Below are 27273 nucleotides of genomic sequence, written 5' to 3'. Positions count from 1 at the left end.
TACTATAATTTAACTCAACGAGAATAATAGTAATAGCAGAGCTGATTTATGGAAGACTTACTCCGTACCAGGCACTTTCCTACGTGCTTTTCCCGCACTACCCTATGCAATCCTTACGACAGACCCATGGCAGAGGGACAGTCATCCCTTGGTTTCTGCAGGGCACTGGCTCTAGGACCCCCCAGATATCAAAATCCACAGATGCTCAAGTCCCTTATAAAACACGATGTAGAACAGTATTACTGTTAGTGACCCGCTTAACAGAGAAGCAAACTGAAACACGGAAAGTAAAGGAGCTGCCAGGATTCCTGGAGCTGGGATTCAATTCCAGAAAGCGTGCTCTTAACCACTGTGTCGTGTCAATCCCAACCCCTTGACAGGGCTGGACGGAGAGCTGTTTGCAGTGGAGCAGGCTGCCTTCAAGAGAGGGCGCCTCCTTCCCAGGGGAGGCCTGCATATGCCCCGCCGACCTGAGCAGGAGGAGGACAGGAATGCAGGGGCAGGGGCCAGGCTGGAGCAGCCTGCGGTCCCCTACTCTGGTGTGGCTGGGATACGGGCGTGTGCTGTGGGTCACGGAGCGGGGTCCACAGAAGAAGCCATCTTGCCAGCCCCCCACCTGAGAGACAGCCCTCCAGGGTGGCGACCCCAGCAGCAGAGATGTGGTGGGACCACTGGGACTGGAGCTGAGGGAAGGATGGCAGAGGTTGGGCTTAGCAGAGAGACCCTTTCACCCACGCCGCTCTCTGGACCCCGTGGCACGTCTAGCATCAAGAAGCCTGCCCCACGACAGCCAGTTTTAGCCAAAGGAGCAGTGACAGCCAAGAGGAGGATCCCCGGGGCGGCCAGACAAGAGAGAGGCGTCAGTCCCTCCCCTGGGCCGCCCTCCAGCACCTCGGTCACAAGGCTGGCTGGCCCCTGGGTGTAGAAAGAGACAGGCAAAACAGGGCATGCCGCGGAAGTTTCACGCAGGACTAGGCCACGTGGCAAGTATTTTAAATCTAAAAGCGGACAGAGCCCTCCGGGCTTTGCCTGCGACACAATGAAGACACAGAAAAAGGGGGCGCAAGAGAGGACAGTGGGAGGCAGATGCTGGAGAAAAGCCAAGCTCCTCCCTGCTGGCCCCTCACTCGGGTCAGCCCGTCCAGTAAGCTGGTCATACAGCTGCTACCCCGGCAAGGGCAGCAGGACAAGGAGCCGTCCTGGGCGCTTTGAGGATGTCGCCCTCTCCTCAGAACAAAGCCCAGCACATGGACAGCGGGCACTGACCACCTAACATCCACTGTCCATCTGGGAGTCAGGGCTGCCACTTGGCCCTCTGTGTCTCAGTTTCCTCTCCGAGAAATAGGGGTGGCTAAAAACCTCTGCCATGGTCTTTCAAAACCTCATCCTGGAACCGCGAGACCCAGCGCTGTGGACTGAATGGTGTCCCCTCCACAAGCGACCGTATTTGGAGATGGGGCCCCGGGGAGGTGACTGGGTTTAGATGAGGTCATGAGGCTGGGCCCCCTTCATCATGGGATTAGCGTCCTTAAAAAACACCAGGCTTCCTCCCTCTGCCGTGGGAGGACACGGCGGGAAGGTAGCATCTGCCAGCCAGGTAGACAGTTCTCACCAGAACCCGATGATGCTGGCATCTTGATCTTGGCTCTCCAGCCTGCAGAACGGTGAGAGGTTGCTCCACAGCTGATCTGTTGTGTAACCCCCCTAGTCTGTGGCGTGATATTATGGCAGCCCCAGCAGACTACGACAAGTGGTCTAAGTCAGATGTTTTTAAGAGCAGTCATTTTTACAAAATAATGTGCATACATATCATACCTATGAATTTAAACATCAGAAAAAAGTTAAATAAGAGTTTAAGTGGCAAGTTTTGGGCACTTAGATATGAAACTGTTGCGTTCTGAACATTCACTGTTGGTGAGTGACAAGCTGTTAGCTGCAGATGCCGACGAAACGGAGCCTCTGTTCGTCTAAGCACCTGACTCGGGAAGCGGCACACGTTTGAAACCGAGGGAGAAGAATGCATCCATCTAGGTGTGGGCCCCGGGGGAGGGCCTGGGTCTGCAAGGTGTCCTCACAGCTGAGACTGCAGTGGCCACAGAAACACCACTCTCGTGCAGGCATCAATCCGGCGGCACCTGGCCCTCCCTCAGGCTGCAAAAAACACCTGTCCCGAGCTGGAAGCCACACCCTGCGGGCGCATCAGCACAAAGTCCATGTAGCGCCTGCCAGAGGGATGATCCCAGGACAGGCATGGGACCCAGAGTCGAGAACTGTTCATCCTGGCACTGCCCGCCATTCTCCACGAGACTCGCAAGCCAAGCCTCTGTTCTCTGGGCCCCCGTTTCTCCATCTGTAAGATGGGAGGGGAGGGATGGTCTCCTGGGCTGTCCGTCCGTCTGTCTGTCTGTCCATCCGGCTCTAAGCAGTGCAGGCTCCAACTCCAATTTGCTCTGCTGTACTCCCCACTCAGCTAAGTCCTCTTGCTGGGGCTGGGTCCCAAAAGGCGGGCCCAGTTCCACCTGCACGCGACAGACTCTCTGGGGAAAGTGGGTTTTACTTCTACTCCCCACCTGAACCCCCAGAGAAATAAGGCCATGCCCAGAAACTCTACCTGCTGAGGAAGGGAGGAGTGAGCGAGCTGTCCAGGTGGGGGCGGGGGGGGGCGGGAAATGGGGGGAGGGAGGCACAGCACAAAAGACCCCAGAGTTTCGGAATTCAGCTCATCTGGGCTTAAACAACTGCACTCCCCAGCCTTGTTAAGCAGGCATCCCCGAACTTGAGAGGGTCCCAACTACGGGGCCACCTGCTAAGGCACAGTCCCAGGCCCTGCTCACCAGTGCGCTCATTTAGCGAACTGGAGGGGACCCTTGGGTTTGTATTTTCTTTCTTCTTTTTAGGACTGCACCTGTGGCATTGGGAAGTTCCCAGGCTAGGGGTCAAACTGGAGCTGCAGCTGCCAGCCTATGCCACAGCCACAGCACCACCAGATCCAAGCTGCATCTGCGACTTATGCTGTAGCTCATGGCAACGTCGTATCCTTAACCCACTAAGCAAGTCCAGGGGTTGAACCCATGTCCTCATGGATACCAGCCTGGTTCTTAACCCACTGAGCAACAATAGCAACTCCGCGGGTCGATATTTTTAACCGCTGCCCCAATTAGGCTTGAGACGGCGGGCATCGGGGCCACAATGAAAGAAGACTGCCACGTCACCAGCAAGGAAACCCAGGCTCGCTTGAGGTCAATGGCAAAGCCCAGCCCTCCAGAGCGGAAAAGTCCAGTTTCCGGGAATGAATTCAGGTTTCCCCACCCGAAAAATCTAGGAGGCCTCTTGTTCAACATAAATCCAAGTTTCATATTTTGTGAATTAGTATTACTTCTACCTTCAAGTGCGTTGTGAGAATAAGGGGCTCCATCACCTTTTTTGGGCTTAAAGCCACTGAAGGTCTCAATTAAGTACTAAGTACCATCATTATCACTGTTCTTATTACAATAATGATAGCTGATACTTACCCGGTGCTTACTCTGTGCCAGGCTGCTCTAAGAGCTCTCATGTATTTGACACTTGCATTCTCGCAATCCTATGAAGTAGGTATTTTGTCATCCCCATTTTTATAGATGTGGAAACTGAGGCTCAGAGAGACAGTAACCTGCCGAGGTTCCCACAGAGCATCTGAACCCGGGTGGTCTGGGGTCCACACTCTCAGCCACTAGGTGCCCTCCCTGCAGGAAGGCCCAGCACCCGGCCTGGCACACAGAGGGTCTCCACAGGCCATCCTGCCCACCACCCGCTTCAGGCCACCCCAGCCTCCTCGTACCTGTCAGGGAGCAGGTGAAGCACCTACTCTTTGAAGAGGGATCCCTGGAACTGGGCTGCCGCTGTGGCCTTGACATTCCTACACTGCCTGGTGATGTACGAGGCCGCTGGCGGAGGACACCGGGACGCCAGGCGGAGACTGTAGCTGTGTGGGGAGAGGAATGACACACCATCACCAGGAGCCCAGCCCGGTGGGTGCCCCAGGCGGCCCCTGGGGGCCTTGGCGCCAGCACCGCCTCCCCAGGTACCTTAAGCTTTAACAACCAGCATGAGCTCGCTGTACTCTGCCCACGCCCTCCCCTCCGCCTGGAGGCTACGGGCTGGCAGAAGCATCCACCAGCTGGGTTCTGAGACACTGCCAAGAACTCTCTCCACAAAGGGGATCCCCTCTGAGGGCCGTGCCGGGCTCTCAGGGATGGCTCAGGGCCCCCACACTGTGCCGTGAGGCTTGAGCAAGATTCAAGGCAGAAAACTGAGACCTGACACTCAGCAGCAAGCCCATGCCCTCGGGCACCCAAAGGCCCCCCGCGATGCCCACGATGGCCTGCAGGGGCACCCCAGGGTGAGTACCACCCCTCAGCCAGCCAGCCCCACAGTGGCAGGGGACAGTCAGCTGCCAGGCTGCCTGGAGACATGGACATCCGGCACAACCTTGTCCAGCTGGGGAATAAGGCACAGTCCTGGCCCAGGGCAGGTCCCCCCCGTGCTGTCCCCTCTCTGGAACAATGTCTCCAGCAGAAGACCAGCAGTGGCTTTGGGGATGCACAGGCTGGCATCCTCAACATCCAGTTCCTTCCTCTCCCTGTTACCTTCCTCACTCATCTATTAAACACGCCAGAAGGAAATCAATCAAAGGTAACACGGGGACCTCCCAGCCCCTCTGGACATGGGGCATCTCTCTGCCCCCTTCTGCTCCTCTCTCAGGCTCCTGCGCCTGTGCAGCGTCTCCACCAGGGCGCAGGCTTTGCCCACAGCCCTGGGCGTCCACCTGAGCACAGCACTAAAGGGCAAGGGCAAGGCCCCAAGGGCAGGTGCCTCTCGCCACGCCTCACATACCGCCTGGCCCCGCAGAGGACACCACCAGCTGACACGCACAACAGCCCCCCTGATTCCCAAGTGCTCCCTCAGCTGTCATCTCTGGAGCCGGCCAGCAGCCCAGGAGGTAGGAGGAGCAAATGCTTTTACGCCCATTTCATGGAGGAGGACACTGAGGCCCAAAGAGATGGAGGCATTCCCGGGGGAGCAGAGCCCAGGCCACAAGGCCGAAGGGGGCAGGGACCGGGGTGGTGACGTCCAGCAGGACACTCACCTTCCTGGTCACCAAACCTCTTGTCTGTCAGCGAACTCCTGAGCGTCTAGCGGCGGCCTGAGGCTGAGACATGAGATTCAGAGAAGCCGGACAGTCTCTAGTCCTCAGCACAGTTAGCTCGACCCACAAAGACCTCACGATTCCTAGTTCCCACTCCCCGGCTGTGTGGCCTTAAGGCATGGACCACTCTGAGCTCATTTCACCGCCCACAAGTGGGAATAGCAATTTGATTTCACAGGGTTGCTGGAACAAGGAAACCCGACGTCAATGAGCGTGGTTGTGACTGTGGCGGTTGTGGGGGTGGAGGTGGGGGGAGCCGTGACCTGGAAGATGCAGCACTGCCCACCCAGCCGGCAGAGACCTGACGGCGAGTTCCCATCTCACGCTCGCTGGCTGTACGGCTCCCTGCCTCCCGGCCTCCCTCCCAACCTTGGTTTCCTCATCTGTGCAATGGGGACGATCCCTGCAGCCTGCGGATGCAGAGTGGGGCCGGGAAGAGCACTGGGACCAGGAGGCAAGGGCCCTCTGCCTTCTGTAAAGAATTCAGCACAAGTGGGATGTCACTGGAGATATGACGGCAGGGGCATCGGAGCAGACGGCCCCCACCTCACGGCCCTGCTGGCTCCCCTCCCATCTGTTCCCCTCCCTAGAGGTCCCTCAGGTCATGACACGTCCCTCTGCAACTGAAGCCCAGGCTCGTGGTGGGGCCCGAGCTCCTATACCCACAGCCCAGCTGGCACCTGGACGGGTGCCTGGCACACAGTAGGGGGCCTTTCATGATCTGCTGGATGGATGGCGTGTCCACCACCTGCCAGGTGCTTTGCCAAGGACATCTGGTGACTGAGTCACGGGCAGGGTCTTTACCTGCGTGTGACTTGGGGACACCAGAGGGGAAGGTGTGGGTTCCAGAGGATGTTCGATGCCAGCGTGAGGCCAAGGCCAGGGCCTCTGAGCTGCCAGGCAGCCACGTTCTCACTCAGCCCCCCGCAGTTTGGGGAAAGGAGGTCTCTCACACCCTGAACTTCACACGAAGGAAAACACTGAAGGGGCTGGAGGCCAGGCCGGGGTGGGGGAGAAGACAGGGAAGGTCCCAGAGCAGATCCCGAGCAGAGAGAGGGATGCACGGGCCCAGGGAGGATCTAACGGGGCTGGCCCGTCTGCCCGGAGTGTCGCAGGGAAGGAGCTCAGCACCTCAGCTGGCCTTTCTGGAGCTCAAACTCGCTGGCCCTGGGGAGCTGGGGAAGCAGCGTCCACACCTCACCTCTCTCACCTCGGGGGGTCTTCCCGGAGATGCGGGGCCAGGGAGATGAAGCAGCAACAGCAAAAGCCAAGGAATGCCCCGGAAAACGAGAAACGGTTGCTGATCATTGAACAGGTCACTGATGAATATGCAAAGATGCCTGGCGGCTCTAGGACTGTCCGAGAACAGTTAACACCAGAGGCCACTTTCACAGTCAGACCAGGGATGGGTGCCGGCAGGTGGTGCCTGCAGGTGAGGGAATGTGAGCAGGATCGTGAGAACTGTCGCCAACTCCCTGACACCTGGGGAGGCTGAGCCCGCCTTCCCCCACCCCCTGAGAGCATCTTCGAATGCACTGGGACTGTCGGAGAGACAAGAGGGGGCCCGGGGAAGGGTCTCATAAGCCCGACTGTGTGAGATGGCAGCCGGCTCTCCTCCTGGGCAGCAGAGGGACATGACCTGACACGGCCACTGTGCTGGGCACAGATGGTAGGAATGGACTTGGGGGGAGCAGTTAGTCAAACAAGAGGTGATGGCGGCTTGGACCTGGGGCCAACGGAGGAGGGGCAGAAGTGAGGAGTGGCTGGATTCAGGATACGTTTTGGAAGTGGTACTGATGGGGTTTGCTGATGACCTGGATGTCGGGATTGGGGCAGGGGGATGAGAAAGAGCCTAGACTGATTCGGGGGGGCGGGGGGCAGAGTTTCTGTTTAACCGAGAAGAGGAAGACAGCTGGAGGAGACTTTGCCAGGAGATCTGTTTTGAAAGGGTTACATCTGAAATCTTCATTAGACTCCCAAGGGAGAAATCGGGAGGCCAGCTTAAGTGAAACCAATGAACTCAGGATCAGTCGGCATCCAGGTGGACTGGACAGGCTCACCAAGGGGAGGGAGACGGAGAGGAGGGGTCCAGGGCCTGAGGGCGGGGTGCAGAGCAGGGGGTGATGTAAACGAGGTGTCCAAGGTGACTCATGTTTCAAGGCAGAGTGTCCAATGCCGCGGAGGCACCAAGGAAGAACAAGAACCGACCATGGCGTTTAGCTGCCTAGAAGCTGTTGGTAACCTTAGTAACAGCAGCATCCAGGACATGGTGGAGACAAAGAGCTGAGAGAAGTGAGCTCAAGAGAGGAGAGGACCTGGGGCCGGGTGCTGGGAGCCCATCAAGGAGTTTCTAGGTCAAGGTGAGGAGCTGCCGGCCCCAGGACACGCTCTCCAAGGTCAAGATGCCCTTCCAGGCTCCCTGCCAGGCTGCCCGGGGCTTCTGAGCAGAGACCCCTGCCTGCATCCCCCCTGCTGGCTCCTCCCCACTCACTGCACAGGTCAGGTCAGGAGGCATCTCATGGAACTCCCTCTCCAGAGCTGGTCAGGCCACACAGCCGCCAGGGAGTCTGACATAATTCCCTGGAAATTCTCAGAGCTAATCATTTGAAGTTGGGGTCTGCTGTTCAGCACTTCTGCGGGAGGCAAGGGGGAGGCAAAGGGCTTGTGAGGCGATGCCAAGGCAAGACAAGCTGAGATGATGCTGACATTCCCTGGAGATGAGTGAAGCCCCATAGGTGGGAGCGGCAGGAGCCACCGCCTGCTTCCTGGCACCTGACACCGGCCCCCAGGATGGCAGGCAACCAAAGCAGGCTCCAACTTCGGCTCCAAGGAAGCCCCTCCCACCCAAATGGGACCCCTCCCCATCCCCCAGGCTGGGAGTCAGGGGTGGGAGTAGTGGTACAGCACTGGGATGCAGGAGCCCAGCGTTTCAGGTCTTGAACCACGGATAACATGCTGTGTGGCCTCTGGAAAATGCCTCCACCTCTCTGAGCCAGAGTCGTCTCACTTGCAAAATGAAGATGTCAAGCAGGGGAAACAATGGAACAGTGTCATTCACTGAGTGCCTGCTGGGCACTGAGAGTGACTGCAGGGGACTCACGGGACCCCTGCAGATCCTCCCAGCAGCCCTGGAGTCGGGACTGCGACAAGTCGATCTGCCTCTCACAGAGGAGAAGAGATGGAGGCTCAGAGAGGAGAGGCGGCCCAAGGTCCATGCTCTTGCCGCCAGCGGGGTGCAGCCAAGGTCTGAATCCTGGACCATGTGACACAAAGCCTGGTCCCTGCATCCTGCACAGCCCTTGTAGTGATGGGAATGGAAGAGCCCATTTCAATATTCCAAAGAGCCTGATGGGGTGACCCTTTGCCCACAGGACAGCCACACAAGGCACTCACAAAGCTGGGAGGCAGCTCTGGGCCGGAACCACATTGGCTCAGAGGAGCCCTGACAGGGGGTCTCAAGCTCCGGTGCTAACTGCAGTCACCCGGAGACATGAAAACAGCCCTGGTGCCTGCTCCACGCCCATACGGATTCTGATGTAGCTGGTCTGGAGCCCAGACCTTGGGAATTTTGAAAACCAGCTTTGAGAGCCACTGTTCTGGATCCACCTCCTCAAAGTGTGGTCCATGGACCAGCATCTGTGATCCCTGGAGGCTTGTTAGAGATACAGCTGCTCAGCCCCCTCCCCACCGCCTGAGTCAGAATCTGCATTTTTAAAAGATCCCTGGAGAGGCATCTGGGCACTGAAATTGGGGGAGCATGGGGGCGGGGACACCTTCAGCAGAGTCAAGTGCAGGCAGAGTGCTAGGTGGTGGCCTGGTCTCAAGTCTGGGGCAGGACCCAGAGCCCGGTGAAGTTTTGCCGAGAAAGTCTTGGCCATGTGAGGGCTGAGGGAAGGAGATGAAAGTGGTCCTTGTGGGGGAAGGGGCAGAGATTTGAAACCCCTTGGCGGGACAGTCGCTGTGGTCCCTCAGCTAATGGGTGAAGGGCTGGCATCTTGGGCCCCAGGAGCTTAGATGGTTTTTCCACTTCATGTTCCCTTAACCTCGTGAGATGGGTTATTGTGGCCTTTTTGGGGCTGAGGGGACAGGTGCACAGAGAGGTTCGGCAGCTCTTTATAGGCCACAGAGAGGCGTGAATAGAAGGAAAGAGGGAAAGGAAGGAGGGAAGCTAGGATTCACAGGGATCTGACCCCAGAGCTGGAGACCGCCTCTCAGCAGTTTCTCTCCCTCACGAAGCCCTGGATGGAGCCCAAGGGCTGGTGCTGGCTCCGCCTTTGCCTCCACGCATCCACATCTGAAAGACCAATCACATCCCTGCCTCCTGGGGCTTGTACGCCAGCCTCTTAGGTTTGCAGAGCCTGGGAGTTCCCCAAGCCTGTTTGGCGTGAACTCTAAACACCCAGCATGTGACAGCTCATGACACAGCCTGGTCTGCAGGAAGGCTGGCCCAGCCCGAGATGACCTTGGCTGAGGAAGCCGCCAGCAGGGAGATCCCGGCTGTGGTCCCTCCGGCCCTGGCAGGACAGGCGAGGGGCAGGGGACTCCAGAGGGAGGCTAAGCCAGCAGCCCTTCACTCTCAGACGAGGACAATGAACACAGCAAGGTGGTCAGCTGCTGAAGGTCACCCAGCAGGTTTGCCTTGGGAAGGAGTGAGGGGACATGCCCGGTCACCCTGCTTTGTGGGGGACAGTGACGGTGGGGAGGGAGGGCCCGATGACTTTGGAAAATGCAACCATGGGAGGCAGGTGCCCTTTCCTGCAGGCCCAGGTGAGGGCACTTCCCGCTGTCATTGCCACAGTGACCTGTCTCCCCCTGGGGCTGGACCCTGGGGAACACGGCGTGTGCGTTTTCACTGCTCACCTGCCTGCCTGCCTGCCTGCCTGCCACCAGGCCTGGCTCCAGGAGGTGCTCAGAGAAGATTCCCTGAACAATAAATGGGAAACCTGGAGCCAGGCTCCCAAGGCCGGCCACCCCATCTGTGCCTGGCCATGTCGCTCTAAGGCCACATCACCGAAGCAGCGGCTTCCAGGAAGGTCGCTCTCACTGCCAAGACCCCACTCACACCAGGGTCCCCACTTTCACAATTCTTTGACCCGAACTCCGCAGGCCTCAGGCTCTACTCGGTGTGGTGGGTCACATTCTGAGGATGTCACACCTGCAGGAGACGTCACAGCCTGTGCAGTGCGGGCTGGGGGTGAGGAGGGGGTCACCTACCCGCCCCCTTGCCAGTGCCCTGCTCTGTCCCTCACGGCCCTGTCCCCCCAGAAGTACCCGGTTCTGGCTCAGATGATGCCCTTCCCCTTCAGCTGAGCTGAAACGGTCTGCTTTCTTCCAAAGGAAACTGCTAAGAATGTTCTAAGAACTTTTAAACTTCTAAGAGAAGCCAAAAAGGAAACAGGAACAGATGCACCCGTGACAACCGATGGATGCACAGAAAACAGATTCCCACCTGGGGACAGAAAGGAACCGAGGGGTCTCCCGTGAGGTCCAGACAAGAAAGCGCCTTTCAATGGTAAGATTCTGTAAGGACACTAAGATTGAATTATTACGAACGGGCCATATTTTAAAGTTGCTTTGGGCTAAAGAAGTTACAAAGATTAAGTCAACTCCAGGGATAAAGTCTTGCACAGTTTGGAGCTGCTGGGACTGAGAGTCTCAGAAGCCCCAGGAGGCATCTGCCCTGATCACGGGATTTCTAGAACTTGATGCCTGGTGCCCATCTAAGGATGCCAACGGGAGGAGGTGGCTTCCTTGATGGAAAGCCTTATAAGCTCAGGGGGCCCACCCAAGGCGTCTGGACCAGCCTGTCCCCCGAGGCCTGGGCCTGCCTGGCTCACGGAGCATCCCAGACGCAGGGCTGGCACTGCCGCTGGAAAGACACGCTTGCTATGCGCCTGGACAGGGTACTGAGTCAGCGAGTGATGACGCTGCCCAAAGGGCAGGGGTGTCGTGGGCTGTAGGCCTGGAGGCCTCTTCCTGGAGGGTGCTGGGGACTGGATACAGAGGCTGCCCTCTGCACCTTCTCTCCACCCCTGCCCCTCGGTCCCCGAAGCCCTGAATCCCAGCTGACCTCAAACAGGCTGTCGGGGTGGCCACGGCTGGGACACATCACCCTTTTTTCACAGAGCAGGAGACAGAGGCGGCCTGCAGGTGCTAAGTGACTTGGTCCCAGGCCATCTGTCTCCACTCAGGGCTGCTCGGGCCACAGCAGGCTCCCACACTGCATTTGGTTTGGGAACCGCTCACTTGCAGGTTCCCTCGCAGCAAGGGACAGACACGGCCCAGCCAGACGCAGCTCACAGATGTGGAATGAGTCACGTGCATTTCCCAACCCGAGGTTCAATGGAACTGGTCTGTCCAGATGCTGCAGGGCGTCCTCATCGCCACAGTGGCTGGCATTTCCACGCTGAGCACGGTGCCCACTGACAGGGAATAACAAATGGAGTCTCCACAAGACCCTTCCTGAGATGGGAACTACCGCGGTTTATGCGCGAGGAACAAAGGCACAGAAAGGTTCAGCAGTTTGCCCAATGACACACAGCGGGCAAGAGGCAGAGTGGGGATGGAAGCTCAAGCCATCTCCTCCAGAGGGCTCATGAGGCCAAACAAACATGTCTCTGCAGGATTTCTGAGTCTTTCATGTGCCGACAGGCAGCGTAAACTCCCAAGAGGACGACAGGCTGTCATTTACCCCAGGTGTATTCTCCCCATTGACCTAGTAACTCTGTGCCGACGGGATGCTCATGCCCAGGTATTGCAGGGAGTGGTGGCGCACTGGGCATTCGTGATCTCTGAAGGCACAATGAGAATTCTGCGGGGGGGTGGGGTGGTTTGGGCTATGCTCAGTCTTGCGGGTGCCCTTTCAGTGTCCCCAACTGTTTCTTAAATTTAGCTTTTCTTGAACAGACATTTTCTAAGATCTGCCATATGAAGCCATGTGTCCTGGATCTGATTCAGTATTCCCCTGGGAGGGCCACATTTCCAACTCTGCATAGGTACCCTTGCCATCGTGTGCTGGCACCACGGCAAAGGTGTCCTCCAGCCTATGAAGGGGAGCAAGCCTTTCTGTCCACACACTAAACAGGAGCAGGCATTCCTGGGACTATGGGTACTGATCAATCAAGCACCTGCTACACACCCGACCCCGCGCGCGAGGCACTGTGGACACAGCAGTAGAGCAAACAGACCGGGTCTCTAGAACTCTGGGCCCTGTGCTCTCGATGGGCAAGGTCATTACTTGCGTAATACAGAATTACATACAAAATTACAAGTTGTGATGAGCATGAAGGAGGACAAACAGAGAGGCTACCAGGCCCCAGAACCAGGGACCTGACCGCTCGGGGGGGAGGGTGGCCTGCAGGCAGAGTTTCTATTCACTGAGACTTGGGTTCCATGGGCTGCACGGAACTTACTTTGGGATCCGCTTCACCTGACCGCGCTGGCCTTTGCTTTACTTCATGGGGGGTGGGTGGGAGGGGAGAAAGCATAGCATGTGTAAGTTGCTTTACCCCCAGGGAGAAAAGGGAAAGGATGTCTAGAAGGGGTCATTTCTGTCTCTGAAAGCCATTCCTCAGGGACAGAGGGGGCCCTGTTACCACCTACCCTCGCCCCCAAATCTTGCCTGCCTCCTTTTTTGTGCCTGAGTCTCAACGCATGCCTTACACAAGGGGATTTGGGGAGTCTGCAAATGGGAACGAGACTGGGATATAGGGGCCCCTCTTCCTCAGGCCTTCTTCTGATCCGTGAACAGATCTGGTTACACAGGGACTCCTGCTTGTTGCTGGAGGCTGGCCTGAGCGCTTGTGAGCAGCTGAGGCCCAGCCGGGCATTTCCCCGGGTCTCCTTGGCTGGCTGCCGATGCCTTTTCTGATGGAAAGGGCTTATCACCTGGAGGAGCGGCAGCAAAATCTGGGATGATTGTGGCTGGCCGTGTCCAAGGGCACCTTGGGCCAAAATGTCCCTCGATGGTGAAGAGGAAAACCACTCAGAAGGGCAAAGCAGGAGTTCCCGTCGTGGCGCAGTGGTTAACGAATCCGACTAGGAACCATGAGGTTGAGGGTTCGATCCCTGGCCTTGCTCAGTGGGTTAAGGATCCGGCATTGCCGTGAGCTGTGGTGTAGGTTGCAGACGCGACTCGGATCCCGTGTTGCTGTGGCTCTGGTGTAGGCCAGCGGCTACAGTTCCAATTCGACCCCTAGCCTGGGAACCTCCATATGCCACGGGAAGTGGCCCTAGAAAAGGCAAAAAGACAGAAAAAAAAAGTGCAAAGCAGAGAGGACCTACCCAAGTCCAGGAGGGCCTGTAGCCCACGAGGGGCCCGTCAAATATCACGGCAGGTCCCATTCACACCCTCAGCCCAGGACACCGCCAGGTTCTTCCAAATCTCTCCAACCTCTCAGCACTGGAGCATCCACAGCCTCCACTCTTCAGCTTCCCTTTATCCTACTCACTCTCCTGGGGTATCATACTCATGAGTCTCAGTATCCTGGGTACTCTAAGGACCCCCCAAATTTACCTTCCCAGCTGGGTCCGTTCCTCTGAAATTCAAACCTGTGCCATCAACTCCCCTCCCTTTGAGAGTCTAACGTCATCTCAAACGTCACGTGCCCTAAAGTGAATTCCCAGCACCCACGTAGCCCACAGACCGGCTCCCTTACCTCCTCATTTGATGGCAACTTCATCCATCCACCTAGACACAGGCAGAAACACCTATCAGCACCCCTCGCTCCTCCCTTCCATCCTGCCCTCAGCAAACCCAGTGGCGCTACCCTCAAGAGGCATCCAGGATTCCATCGTCACGCTCCAGTCCAAGGACCATCATGTCTCACCCGGGTTACTGCGTTCGCCTCCTTGTATATAGTTCCATTCTTGGCCCCGTTCAGCCTATGAACACACCAGCCAGAGTGATCCTTTGAAAAGGCAAGTCGTGCCGTGCTACTCCACCCTTCAAAACCTTCCAATGCCTCCCACTCACTCAGACCACAGCCGTCTTCCCCACATAAACTGGACGCTGGTTACCTTTCTGACCTCATCGCCCAGTCCTCTATCCTGGGCACACCAGGACGCTTCCACCTCAGGACCTTCGCACTTGCTGGTCCCTCTGCCAAGTGCTTTCCTCCCCTGTGTCCAGAGGCTGCCTTCCCCCCGCCCCCAGTATTTCCTTGAGTCAGGCTTTCTCCGAACCCCTACATTTTCATGGTGGCCCCCATTCTCACTCCAGCGCCCTCTTCCCCTTTCCTGTTCCATGTCTCTGCAGAGCATCCATCACCTGACGGTCTAGTTACCTGCTTGTTCATGGTCTGCCTCCCACCCCCATGGGGATGGGCGATCCACGAGGGTGGGGAACCTTGTGCGTTTTGCTCCCTGTGACAGACTCCTGGAACAGTGCCTGGTGCGCAACAGCAGGCCCTGGCCCCACATTCGTTCCTGAACGAATTGAGAAATAAATGATGGGCCATGATCTCACCACCTTTCCTGACTAAATCACACGCCTAGTACGTCAGAGTTATTGTTCTCCAGTTACTGTGTAACGTGGGGCAGGGAGAAACTTTTAAGAGCAATTCAAGTGCAAAATGTTTCTGTATCTTTATGCAAATTTTTCATTGTTTCTCATCCACACCTAATTACACGGCAGTTTTTAGGCAAATTACCATGAGCCTTTCTAAGCCTTCAACTTGTTTTTCATAAACAACTCGATGCTCATATTTCATCGCTTTGGAAGCTATTAAGTCATATGTGTACAATAATCAATCCTGGCATATTTATGATGTTTATTACAAACACGAGTATGTTTACGTTACTATAAAACATAATATAGGGGCATAATATACAGGCTCAGGAACACTATAACTGACCTCTGGCAGCATTTAACTTGCCTGGGCACAGGAGGGCATGGGTCAGTGTCATCAGCACACTTTGCGGGGGAATGAGGAGCATCCATTTACACGGCAGGTGGGTTAAAGGAAAGTCAACTGAGCCACAATCGTGTTTTGTGTTTCCTTTCACGCGCAGCTGGCATTCTAACAATAGTTCAGAAAGATTTCCAGAGCCACCCTACCCTCCCAGGCTCTGTCCTCTGCAAGATGCTCTCACGCCAATTATTGCAACGGTGAGCACGCGGGACTTGATGGAGGGACGGGGCCATGGGCACCTCGGCGTTTCCTCCAAGTGCTCCTGCGCTGCTCTCTGGCCTGGCCAGCTGGACCCCATCACACAGCAGCTCTGATTTACGGGCCGTGGTGGGGACATCGCTCAGGTGAGGAAGACGTGCCACTGTGAATCAGTTTGCGGTCCAGCCCCTCCGGCGCACAAGGCATTGCACAATCAAGCTGCGTTTAGGCTCTGCAGGGGGGAGAGGGGGGCAGTGGTTCATTGTCTTGGGCAAAAATAAGAAACCGGGCAAGGGATGCCATCCATTGGCCACGTATTTTGGAGGCCTGACAAGAGAGCGGCTCCTTAGCAGGTGTCAGGAATCCAAGCTGGTGGTGGAGGGAGGATGGCCCTGTTTTCAGAGCCAAAAACTGGGGGAAAGGATTCAAATATGTGAAGGCGTTTATTATTGGAGTAGTTGTGCCGGGTGCAGTGCAGGATGCTGGCGTATAGTCACGACGGCCCGTGGGTGTGCGCCAGTGTGGACCGGGGAGGGGAGAATATATCAAGTCACCCTTGATGACTGCACTGCGAGGGAGTGGACAGAGTGCCTGGTTTCCTTCCGTCTCTCCAGTGTACTGATGGGCATTCACGGCGTGTTCTTAACCTAGGGGGACCACGCCCCCAGGTGGGAACCTTCTAAGATCATGTGTAACTAACTATCCAGCAAATAACCAATCCTTTTCTTTCAACCTGATTTTAACTGATCATTGACTCACCCAAGGGGTGCTCTCTATTCAGTTGCTGGCAATTAGTTGCCCCCTAAATTCACACCTTAAGCCTTGAAGTCTTGAGTTGGGGTCAGATCAGAGGTCAGTAAGTGTTGTGGTGTCTCTGGCTCCATTATTCCCAGAGATTTCTTCCTTTCTTTTTAGTCCACAAACCCTAGGTACCTGCTCTGTGCTGGGTGCAGCAGCAGGTGCTGGGGTAGAGAGAACACGCACCCACAGGGCACTGTCTGATGCCAGGACTGTCCTAGTTCATGACCTAGGGTCAGAGAGTCTCCTCAAGAAGATACACAAAGAGCAACAAAGGACAAGGTAGGGAATCCTCCATCCCAACCTCGGCTCTGACACCAGAAGTGACCCTATCTCTGGCTCCGCTGTCACATGCAAGTGAAATGCTCAGAGTGCTGAAAAAGATACCATGCATATACCAAAGAGGTTATTAACAGGCAAAGGGAAATAATTAAACGTGAACATCGGAAGCGAATGAAATAACGAGACATGATGACATGTCACTTTTCTCCCCCTTTTAAAAGACCCGAAGGGGACTCTGAGGTCGGCTCAGATTCACTGCAGAAGTTGATAAATATGAAGAGTTCAAAGACCCACCCACCCCCAGGGATGATGACTTAGTGGGTTTGGTTTTTTTTTTTTTTTTTTTGTCTTTTCAGGGCCATTCCTGAGGCAAAAGGAGGTTCCCAGGCTAGGGGTTCAATTGGAGCTGTAGCCACCGGCCTACACCACAGCCACAGCAACATGGGATCTGAGCTGCGTCTGCGACCTACACCACACAGCTCACAGCAATGCTGGATCGTTAACCCACTGAGTGAGGCCAGGGATCGAACCCGCGTCCTCATGGTACTAGTCGATTAATCGACCGCAGAGCCACGACGGGAACTCCTAGAATTCTTAATAAAGCCTCCCAGTGGTTTTTGATGCGGCTGGTCTGCCAGGTGAACATGCTGGTGAGCTAATCCAAATTAGGCCCCTTCACCCCTGGGAACACACCGGAGCCTGCACTGCCTCAGGTGGAAGTTAACAAGACAACACGTACTGGACCAGCAAACCAGTCTCCCACCTACAAATGTGCCCAATGCAATGCAGGACATCACCTTTTTAAACACCTGCTGCTGGCTGGCACCAACGGGCTGTATCTGTCATTTTTATAAACAGCGTTAAGGATACAGACATGGTTAATTCTGGTGATAAAGTGACCTGACAGAGCCTGCATATCAGCTACCGCCTATGACACCAATGCACAGAGGTGCATCAAAAGGGCTGGCTCCTCCGTGAAGACTCTCGCCAAACTCACTCGTAAAATTCATTCGAAGGAGCCTAAATGTGAATGCAGAAGGTAGGAGGATTAAACACCTCTAAGCTGAAAGTTTCGAGAAACTTCTGGACGGATTTCGTAAATTAAAGAGGAGAGTTTGATCCAGGTCCCTCAGCCTGAGCAGCACGTACCAAGACTGGACTCCAGGCACTTTGTTACTGATCCCACCACGTGTGAGCGCTTGGTACCAAAACCTTATCCCAAACATAAAGGCCAAAGGCATCGGGTGAAGAGAGCGAACTGTTCTTTCTCAGACCACACCTTTGCTGAGGAAGCCATAGCACCATCACCCAAACTTCCTTTTTCCTTCTCCACACATAAAATGCAGTTAACTCGCGTGTGTTTGGGGAACTTAAAAGCAAAAGCCAGTATCTGTACGTGTGGGTGACACTGAACACTGCCCTCTGCGGGGTGCACCTGCTGACAATGGAGGCAGGGGGTGTCCTGGGGTTCAAGGCCCACCACCTATTTACAGATCGTATTAACAGGACCCCTATCTGGCTTCCTCGCCTGCAGACAATTAACACAAGGATACCTGAAGGCTGCCAGGGAATACAATCTCCGTAAATAATAGATGAGAAGGGAGACAGGTGTACATCCTTCTCCAGAAATGCTTAAGTCACACCTCAGGCTCTGGTTCCCTGTGCGCCTGAACTCTGAGGGTGTCCCTTTGCCACAACAAAGTATGAGCGGATGGTCATCTTGAGCCTTCAAGGAAAAGTGAAACTACGTCCCATGTGATTTTTAAAAGGAAGGAAGCAGGGAGGGGAGTGGGATGGACTGGGAGTTTGGGGTTAATACATGCAAACCGTTTCTTTTACAAGGGATAGACAATGAGGTCCTACCGTATAGAGCACAGGGAACTATATCCAATCTCCTGGAATAGATCATGATGGAAAAGAGTGAAAAAAGGTCTATATATGTATGACTGAGTCACTCTGCTGTTCAGTGGAAATTGGCACAACACTGTAAATCAACAATACTTTAATTAAAAATAGTTAAAAATTAAATAAATAAAAGGAAGTAGTGGATATGTTAGAACTCAGACAGCGAACGCCTGCGCAACAGAGCCACACTTTCCTGCATCCAAGACGGACGCCGGGCACTCAGCCCAGCCTCTATCCCTGAGCATGACCCTGCCTGGGAAGACGCTCACAGCACCCCGACAGCTGTGCCCCTTGCACAGCTGGAAACCTACTTGCCAACCCCGGCTTGGAAAGACCTCTTCGAAAACAGAAAAAAGAACAAGGAAGTTGACACCTGGGAGCAAGGTTGAATTCTCTGGACCAGGCAGTTTATCTGGATCTGCTCCTTCCCTATGGTTGGTGGGGGAGGCACTCGCCATGCCAGGCCTGGCTGAGACCGATCAGCACCATCTCTGGGAGCACATGAACTGGACCGGGACCAGGAGAGAGCAGGACCTGTGTTTACCTCCAGCGTGTTTTGAATTCCTTCAAACTAGCTGGTGCCTCCTGTCCACACCTGGGCAGATGGGTACGAATAAGTCACGTCTCCCTGCTTTTTCATTAAAGGGGATGAACCGGGGCACAGACTCAGAACCAGAGATGGAGCCAGACGGCTGGACTTGTTTCTGGGCTCTCCTCTTTCTAGCCATGACCTTGGGCAAATCCCTTCACCTCTGTGCTGCAGCTTCCCCATGTGTAAGACAGGAGAACACGCAAGTGTTTATTTCGTAGGGTTGTTAAAATGATCAAATGGAGCAATATGTGTAAGGACCTGAAAATAGTGGCTAGCAAACTCTTTCAAGCATTGGTGACCATTCTTACATTTTTTATTATTTCAATGGGCTGGGATCCTTTGGTTAAGTTTTCATGGTTTCACAGAGCTAAGAAATGTTTCCTTCTGAACCCAGCTTTTTTTTTTTTTTTTTGTCTTTTTGCCTTTTCTAGGGCCTCTCCCACAGCATGTGGAAGTTCCCAGGCTAGGGGTCGAATCGGAGCTGTAGCCGCCAGCCTATGCCAGAGCCACAGCAACCAGGGATCCGAGTCGCGTCTGCAACCTACACCACAGCTCACGGCAACGCCTGATCCTTAACCCACTGAGCAAGGCCAGGGATCGAACCCGCAACCTCATGGTTCTTGGTCGGATTTGTTAACCACTGAGCCACGGCGGTAACTCCTGAACTCCGCTTTTTAAAATGTACATCTTGACTTTGAAATCCAGAACCAAGAGAAAAAGTTGTACGGAGGGATGACAGAATGAGAACAATCACCTTTCTTCCTCGCTGTGATTTGAAAAGGGCTTTCCTATTTCATTCTCTTTATGTAATGGGAGGAAGGGAGCAGTATGGTCAGTGTCTTGAGACACAGCGTGGGGCCCTAGGGCCACTGGAAGCAGAGCCAGTTGTTACGGCCACTCGAGTGCCTCTCCAGGTGGAGGCAGAGGGAAGGTTCTGGCCACTGCAACCTGTGAGGCCCTGGAATCTGGAACGTGGCAAGTCAGCTCTGAGCACCAGCCACAACTGTGACAAACTAGATTCAGGAGGGCACTTCCCAGTAATACCAGCAGCAATGACTAGGGCACAGCAGGCACACCTGTGGGCCCCACAGGCCCTTCCGCTGTCTTCACAGCCATCCTTCCTGTTAGATAAGTGTTTATGGCCTTTTACAGAGAGGAAAGTAGGGGCTCAGAGAGGTTAAGTTTACTTGCCCAAGGTGACAGCGCTAACAAGCAGCAGAGCAGGATTCCAGTATTTTATTCATTCAACAAATATTTACCAAGCAGCTATGTGCCAGGCACTGTGGGAGATGCTGGACATGCAGCAGTGGACAAAGCAAAGGTCCTGCCAGGGGGAGCTTTCATTCTAGGGTGGGGAATATTTAGTAAACAAATCTAACAAATGGAGACCAGAATGTCTAGACGAGTGAAGCGCCTTCAAGAACTCCAGAGTTGAGGGCAGGGAGGGAGCCAGGGGCAGTACTTTGGATGGGACAATATGCTTATCAGGGGCTCTGGGTCCAGGGCCCATCAGTACTCTGGTCTACCTCCCACTGCCTGAAATGAATGGAGAGCTCCCCGACACCTCTGCACCCGGGTGCCCCTGGCTCACATCTGCTTTGCTGGACCCAGATGGAGAGTGCGGACCATTATGCGAGCCTTTGGGAGTCTTTCTTCCCCAGAGGCAGTAACCCCCATTCTCTGAAACTAACAGAGACTGATGTTTGTCAGTTTCCACAAAGGAACCTCTTTCCTTTCCAGGCAGTTTCTCCTGCAGCCTCTCCGGGAACTCCTCGGCCATCAACCACTGTCCTTGCCAGCAGGGATGGGTTACTACACCCTGCGGGGGTCCTTAGAGGGGCTTCCCTGTGTTCCTGACGCTCTAGACAACAGTGGTCATTGTCACCACTCCCACCACAGCTTACTGAACCTAAGAACACAGGCACCTCCTCTGGCACAGCCATGGCAGACCAGGAGTGAGCCCCAGTCCAGTGACAAATGGCATGCAGGGAATTAAAACCCAGATGGCTAGGAGTTCAAGGCCAAGGGTTATCCCCAGTGGGAGAGCCAGCCTCCCGCAACAAACCCATCTGTGGGTGATGACATTGGCGCCAGTCATCTGGTGGGGCAGGGGGGTGGGGGTGGGGGGTCTCGGTAACTACAAGAAACCCAACGGCACGCTGAACGTGGTGGTTTTGCCCTGCAGTCAAGAGCATGACTCAAAAATCAGAAGCTGGGTGTGGGGTCCCCATTTACAGCTGTGGGACAAAATGCAAGTGATGTGGTGTCTTGCAGGCTGGTCCACTTGACTGCAACGAGGATAACTGCTCTCCCTGGGGTGGTGGCAGAGCTCCTGAGGCGTTTAAGCCATGGGAGGCCCCTGGAACAGGGCCCATCGGGTAGGGACAGCCAGGAGCACCCCCAGCTCCCTCCGTGGTGGCCAGCAACCTCCCGAGCAGCCTCCGGAAGCCCCCATCCCACAAGACGGGGTCCATCAGATCTATACACTAACACCTGCATGATCCAGACTGACCACTAGAGATGTTTTTTGAATGGCTGACCGGCTGAATCACTACAGGAGAATGTGCCTGAATTCACAGATCCAATAATAGCTTGGAAATAGAAGCCATCTGAAAATGTTCCCAAACTCGAGCTCGGCTGGCAAGGCTTGGATGTGATTTATAAAAAGCAAGTGAGAAGAGAATGTTACTGCAAGGAAAACCGAATCCACATGAGTTTTAAATAACTTCATTCCAACAGAGAATATTGAAATGTTACATTTTTGGCAGTATTAAATCCTAAAGCAAATGTCATTATCTTAAATTGAAATTCTATTTTAACTTAAAAAATTAAAATCACGACATCATATCCTAAAGGCCTAAATCCCCTTTTGTTCTTCACTTACCTGTGAAACAATTTCTAGGCTTTAAAAAAAGTTTTCTAAAACTTATATTTAGATTTAATGCTAAGACTTGGTAGTTATCTAAACAGAACTCCAGATTATACAGTCAGCTTCTGTCTAAACACTGATATGGAAATATTCTTAGCTCAAATATGTTCTGACTCAGGACATAAACCGATACTTTGAAATTCACCTGTAGCTCTCTGTCATTGCTGAAATGACACCCCGCTTAATAACTCTGGGGGCACCTATCAAGGAAGCTCTGAAGACGTCCATTCTTTTTCTGGCTTCCTGCCATGGGTTATAAGCTGGACACAGGAAGGCACACTAAGCCATCAACTTCTTCTTTAAAAGGCTTACGTTCTCTGGAACATATACCTGAATTTCAGGTCACTTTCTAGAAGAGCTGTATCAGGAATCCAGCTGGTACAAGTGAGGCAGGCAATAGGAGCATGCATAGATCTTGTGACCTCAATGGTTTGGCAGATTTACATTAATAAAAATATTTCCAAGCCCCCTTTAATAGCTCATGAGTGAACGTAATTGTTGCCAACTGCAAACAATTTAATGCAGGGTCATGATGGCCTTCCCGATTCTTCTTAAACCAGAAAGTAAATAAAACCTACACACCTCCAGGCTCTAATCCTATCTTTTAAAAAGAACTTACTTTTGGGAGAAATATAACCCTTTCTTTCGCATGCAAGGGACTGTTTGCTGAGGTGGGGAGGCAAGTCCCGGGCAACTCTGGTTTTGGCCCAGCAGGTCAAGGTTAAGGTTCTAAAGTGACAGCTGAGGGTACAACTGGTGACTCCGACCCCTTCTTTAGAACCACTTCCAAAATCAAAGAGTATTATTAAAATGTGCTTAATTTCTATTAAACAGAGGTTTGCTGACTAATCAGACTCATCTTAAGGCCAACTGGACCTGAAACGTCCACAATGGGGGTAGAAGCATATCCCACAGTCAAAGAGGTGAAACTAGGAGTTCCTGTCATGGCGCAGTGGTTAACTCATCTGACTAGGAACCACGAGGTGGTGGGTTCGATCCCTGGCCTTGCTCAGTGGGTGAAGGATCCAGCGTTGCCATGGGCTGTGGTGTAGGTTGCAGATGCAGCTTGGATCCTGCTTTGCTGCGGTTGTGGTGTAGGCCAGCAGCTACAGATCCGATGAGACCCCTAGCCTGGGAACCTCCATATGCCATGGGAGCGGCCCAAGGAAATGGCAAAAAGACCAAAAAAAAAAAAAAAAAAGAGGTGAAACTAGATGTGTTTCCAGAGGCAGCTCCTGACTAATCACAGTCCCACTGCATCAGGGACACCTGAGGCTCGAATGAGACCACTTGTACTTTAGCAATTAAGAACCACCCACATTTTGGAGTTCCCATCGTGGCTCAGCAGTTAACCCAACTAGCATCCAAGAGGATGTGGGTTTGATTCCTGGCCTCGATCAGTGGTTAGGGGTTCCAGTGTTGCTGTGAGCTGTCGTATAGGTAGCAGACAAGGCTCAAATCCCACCTGGTTGACCATGGGGTTAAGTCTGAGAACCACCTGTGCCCTAAAAGGTGAGGCTGCCACTTGATCATACCCAAGAGGCTCCCTCAAACACACACCCTCAGTAATGCTTTACCAAGACATTCAAGGAGAGGCCAGACCCCAAAGTACCAGCACCAGCAGCACCACAGCAGGGCTGGTGCCGCCAGGGGAAGAGGAGGCCATGAACTGTTAGGTATCCAAAAATAATGATAATAATAATAGAAATGGCAAACCCTTAACCACAAGCCAGGTCTTTGGGCTACTCTAAGTTTGGCCTTTATAACAGACTCACCCTTTTTCTCACTCACCTGTACTCTAATGGACTTTCAAGGGAAAGTGTTCCCTTAATTTTTTTTAATGGATTTAAGTCCATCTGCTCAAAATCAGGTTTGATATCAAATCAAAATCCACAGAAATAAAATAGCAAATGCATTAAGTAAGCTATAATTTTAGGAGTCGCTTTAACACAAGCAATGAAAGCCAGCAGTTATCTAGATATCTGCTGTCAAATATTAAGCATCTTCTTTCTTAACCACCTATATAGTCTTTGGAGAACTGTGACAAAGTGAGGGAGGTTTTAAAAATGAAGGGAACAGGCACCACGCAAATCTAAGCATCACAAAGGGGGGGATTTTTGTCCACTTATGTCACCTAAGCACCTAGAACACAGCCTCATTTACAAAAGGTGCTGATAAAGAAATGTGATTCTGTAAAATCACTTTTTTGCTGGAAAGTACTTATCCAAATTAAAAGAGCCAGCCTAGAGAGGAATCTGTAATCAGAAGCAATGCAAGATGCTTCAAAACAGCTGCAAGGACCTAAGGCTTTAGTTATTAGCTTTTAAGTTTTTCACAATGTCTTAACTCCCAAAGAGTAAAAGCAACCAAACTGGGCAGCTTGTCCCTGGTGAGAGGGAGGAAGTCGAGTGCCTTCTTGGGAATGGAGTGCTGCCATGAGAACCAGCGACGACACCCTCACCCTGGGTCCCCCCCCCCCCCGGGTCCCCCCATCACCCAGAGCAAGTCCACGCCCAGAAGCAATGGCCTCCTGCTAGAAGGAAACTCAGAAGACCAGCTGGCCCATTCCCTACTTATGGCAGACCGGGAACTCACAGCCGCCAGGCAAAACGCTTGCCTAAGCAAGGCTCAGCCCCCTTAGATGTCAGTTCCCTGCCAGCCTGGAGGGACAGCAGATGGGCTCAGGCGGAAACCCACCCACCTCTCCCAGAGCAGCACGCTTTCTAGCTCACGAACTCAGGCACCTCACCAGGTGCTGTGCGTGCTCAGTGCCCAGTTTCTAGAGCATCTACACAGCTGATGCCGAGAGCTGCCTTGCACCTCCGCCTCTGCCCCACTCACGCCCCCTCCTTGGTGGGGTTCTCTAAGGTAGGAAGGACGCCAGGAGCCACAAGTGTGAGCACCCTGCCAAGGCACGAGGAAGGCTGAGCCAACCTTCGGCTTCACCGCCCTTCCCTGAGCAGGAACGAGACAGATAAAAAGCATGAGGACAAGTGCTACCGCGTTAGGACTTTATGAAACTGCTCATTTCGGCCATTTTTAATCTTTAAAAAAAAATAGCAATTCCATATCAACCTAGTACAAATGTTACAGCTTCTTTGTTTCACTCTTCAGGGATCCATAAAAATAACAGAGTGAACTGTTAGCAAGCACAGAGAATGCCAAGACCCCATGTGTGGAATTATTTCAGTCTTACCAAGGTAGGTTCTCTGTGTGCTTCTTTACCGACCGACCGACCAATGGTATCCTGACGGTTCAGAAGCGTCATGAATTAGGAAATATCCAATCAATGCCGGATACAAACAAGCGAGAAGAGGGCGGGGGCGGGGTGTGTGTGTGCAAATGCACTTTAAAGATGCAGCCTGTGGACACCCCACCTACACACACCCTCACGTCTCCCCCTTAACTGCTCCCAAGGATGTACAAAATGCAGTCCTTTCACAAGCTTTTAGAAAGTTTTTTTTTATTGGTTACAACGATATAAAATGCATCCTCTGAATTCCCCCTAGTCATTAAGTGCTTGCTAGCAACAGCATAAGAAAACTTTCTGTACATCTGACAAGCTCGCTCAAGTGATTTATTTCATGCTGGAAGGGGAAAAAATAGCACACAGCACTCTTAACTTGTCTGTCTACAATTAACCTCTTTTCCTCTCTCTCAAGTCTACATTGGTTAAAATCAACGGACAACCCCTTTTGTATGTCAATTTGTAAATTTTAATGTTTTCATTAGAATAGTCTTTTATATCACTCTCCGACAAGAAACAATAAAATAACTAACAGCAAACTTCAATACAGGAACACTCTCCAGATTAACAGCTCAAACAAGAATGTAAAATGTAAATCACATATAATACAATTGAAGCGTCCAAAACAATTTAAATAATTTTAAATATTTTATTTTTAAATGGCTACAAATGTTTTTTATACAATATTTCAACATAAAGTCCCCATAACAGAAATGTAACAAAATGGGAATGATAGTGAAAAGGTTAAAGTGGCACAAATTCACCAAACAAGTATTAAACTACAAATTTTAAGAGGTAGATTACTTTTAGAGTTGAGAACCAAAAAAAAAAAAAAAAAAAAAAAACCAACAACAACAACAAAAAAAACACATCACGACATGAATAAAACCTAGCCATTTTCCACTGACTCAGTCATTACTTAGGGGAAGGCATATAATGCATGGAGAAATTAAACATATACTCAGGAATAGGCCAATTTGTCTTTTTTTTTTTTTTTTTTTTTTTTTTTTAATCTCTATTAGAGACGGAGGTGTAAAACCTGCTATGTAGATCCCTTTACACTTACGTGTAGACAAACACCTACACGGGCCTGTGATACATGCCGGGCACTGATGTACTGCTGCCACCTCCAATAAGATAGCAGTTAGAAATTAGTGCCAGATAATAACCTGAGAGGATCATGTCCATTTGGATATATAAACATGACACTGGAAGAGGCATTAGAAAAAGTCCATACGCAATCTGGTTTCCTCTCCATTATGCTGGCAATCTGCTTGGGATAAAACAACAACAAACAAGAACAACAACAGCAAAAAAAAAAAAAAAAAAAGAAGGCTAAGAAAGAAGCTAAATGCCTCTCTCAGTCTATAAATTCATTTAAAGGAACAGCATCAAGAGCTGGTGTGTGACCAAAACATTTTAAAATGAGTGCATCAGAATGTGTCATCCCTGAAAAGCTACACCCACTTACTGATAAAACAGAGAACTTGCTTTGCAAGGTCAGGTTCAAATCTCTGCTTTCTCTGCCACGTGTCAAACACCAGGGCCACGCTCATGTCTGAGTTCCCGGTCCTGGGACCACCGTCTTACAGCGCCCTCCTCTGTGTATCTCATCACCTGGGAGCCTGGCACCCATGCCGGGCGCCGACTCTGACCAGGGTAACAAGGGGCCTGTGCTGGCAATCAGTTGTGTGATAGCATTTTGGGGTCAGCTTCACCTGGTCTTGCAAGCTTGGTAGATTTCATATCCTTTGCCGTAGTGCTTATCCTAAGTTGAGCATGCATTATCTTTATTTAGTCAATTAAGGTGTGCTTTGTTTTGGGGGGCTTTTCTACAGGAAGTTCCTAGAAAATAAGAAAACTGAAGATAAATGACAACATAACACAACCTTATATGAATCGACCATGTTAAAGAAAAGGTGGGCAGACCACGGACAAGTGTCAAGACAGGGGCAGGATGACGGACAGTGTCAGAAACGTGGGCGTGCCACTCAAAAGAGACACAGACGTCTCTCTGGAGCGGTGTGGCAGGGATGGTAGGTGAGAAATCCGAACTATTTGATGTTTTTAATCAATCACGGGAAACGGGGGAAATTTGGTCTAGAATTTCATTTTGCTTTCTCTATCACTTCTTTAATACACTGCAATGGGAACACAGTATCAAAAAAAAAGTGGCTCTAAAAGCAGCATTAAAGAATGTAATTCTTGAGATTCATAAAGATCAAA

At 52.6% G+C, this 27273-nt stretch overlaps 1 protein-coding gene across 1 annotated transcript in view; it reads right to left on the bottom strand.

Annotated features, from left to right (window-relative positions):
- Nucleotides 1–27273, bottom strand: part of PRDM2 (PR/SET domain 2) — a 104400-nt gene that overhangs the window by 3642 nt on the left and 73485 nt on the right. The window contains 1 exon segment of the mRNA XM_021097561.1: nt 3818–3961. Within this exon segment, the coding sequence (XP_020953220.1) occupies nt 3841–3961 (121 nt within the window). The 3' untranslated portion in view covers nt 3818–3840.

Source organism: Sus scrofa, chromosome 6 (assembly GCF_000003025.6).
Source record: "Sus scrofa isolate TJ Tabasco breed Duroc chromosome 6, Sscrofa11.1, whole genome shotgun sequence".
In the NCBI taxonomy this organism is placed as follows: Eukaryota; Metazoa; Chordata; class Mammalia; order Artiodactyla; family Suidae; genus Sus; species Sus scrofa.
Note: the sequence above shows the minus strand (reverse complement) of the source record. Positions and strands in the feature narration are given on the sequence as shown.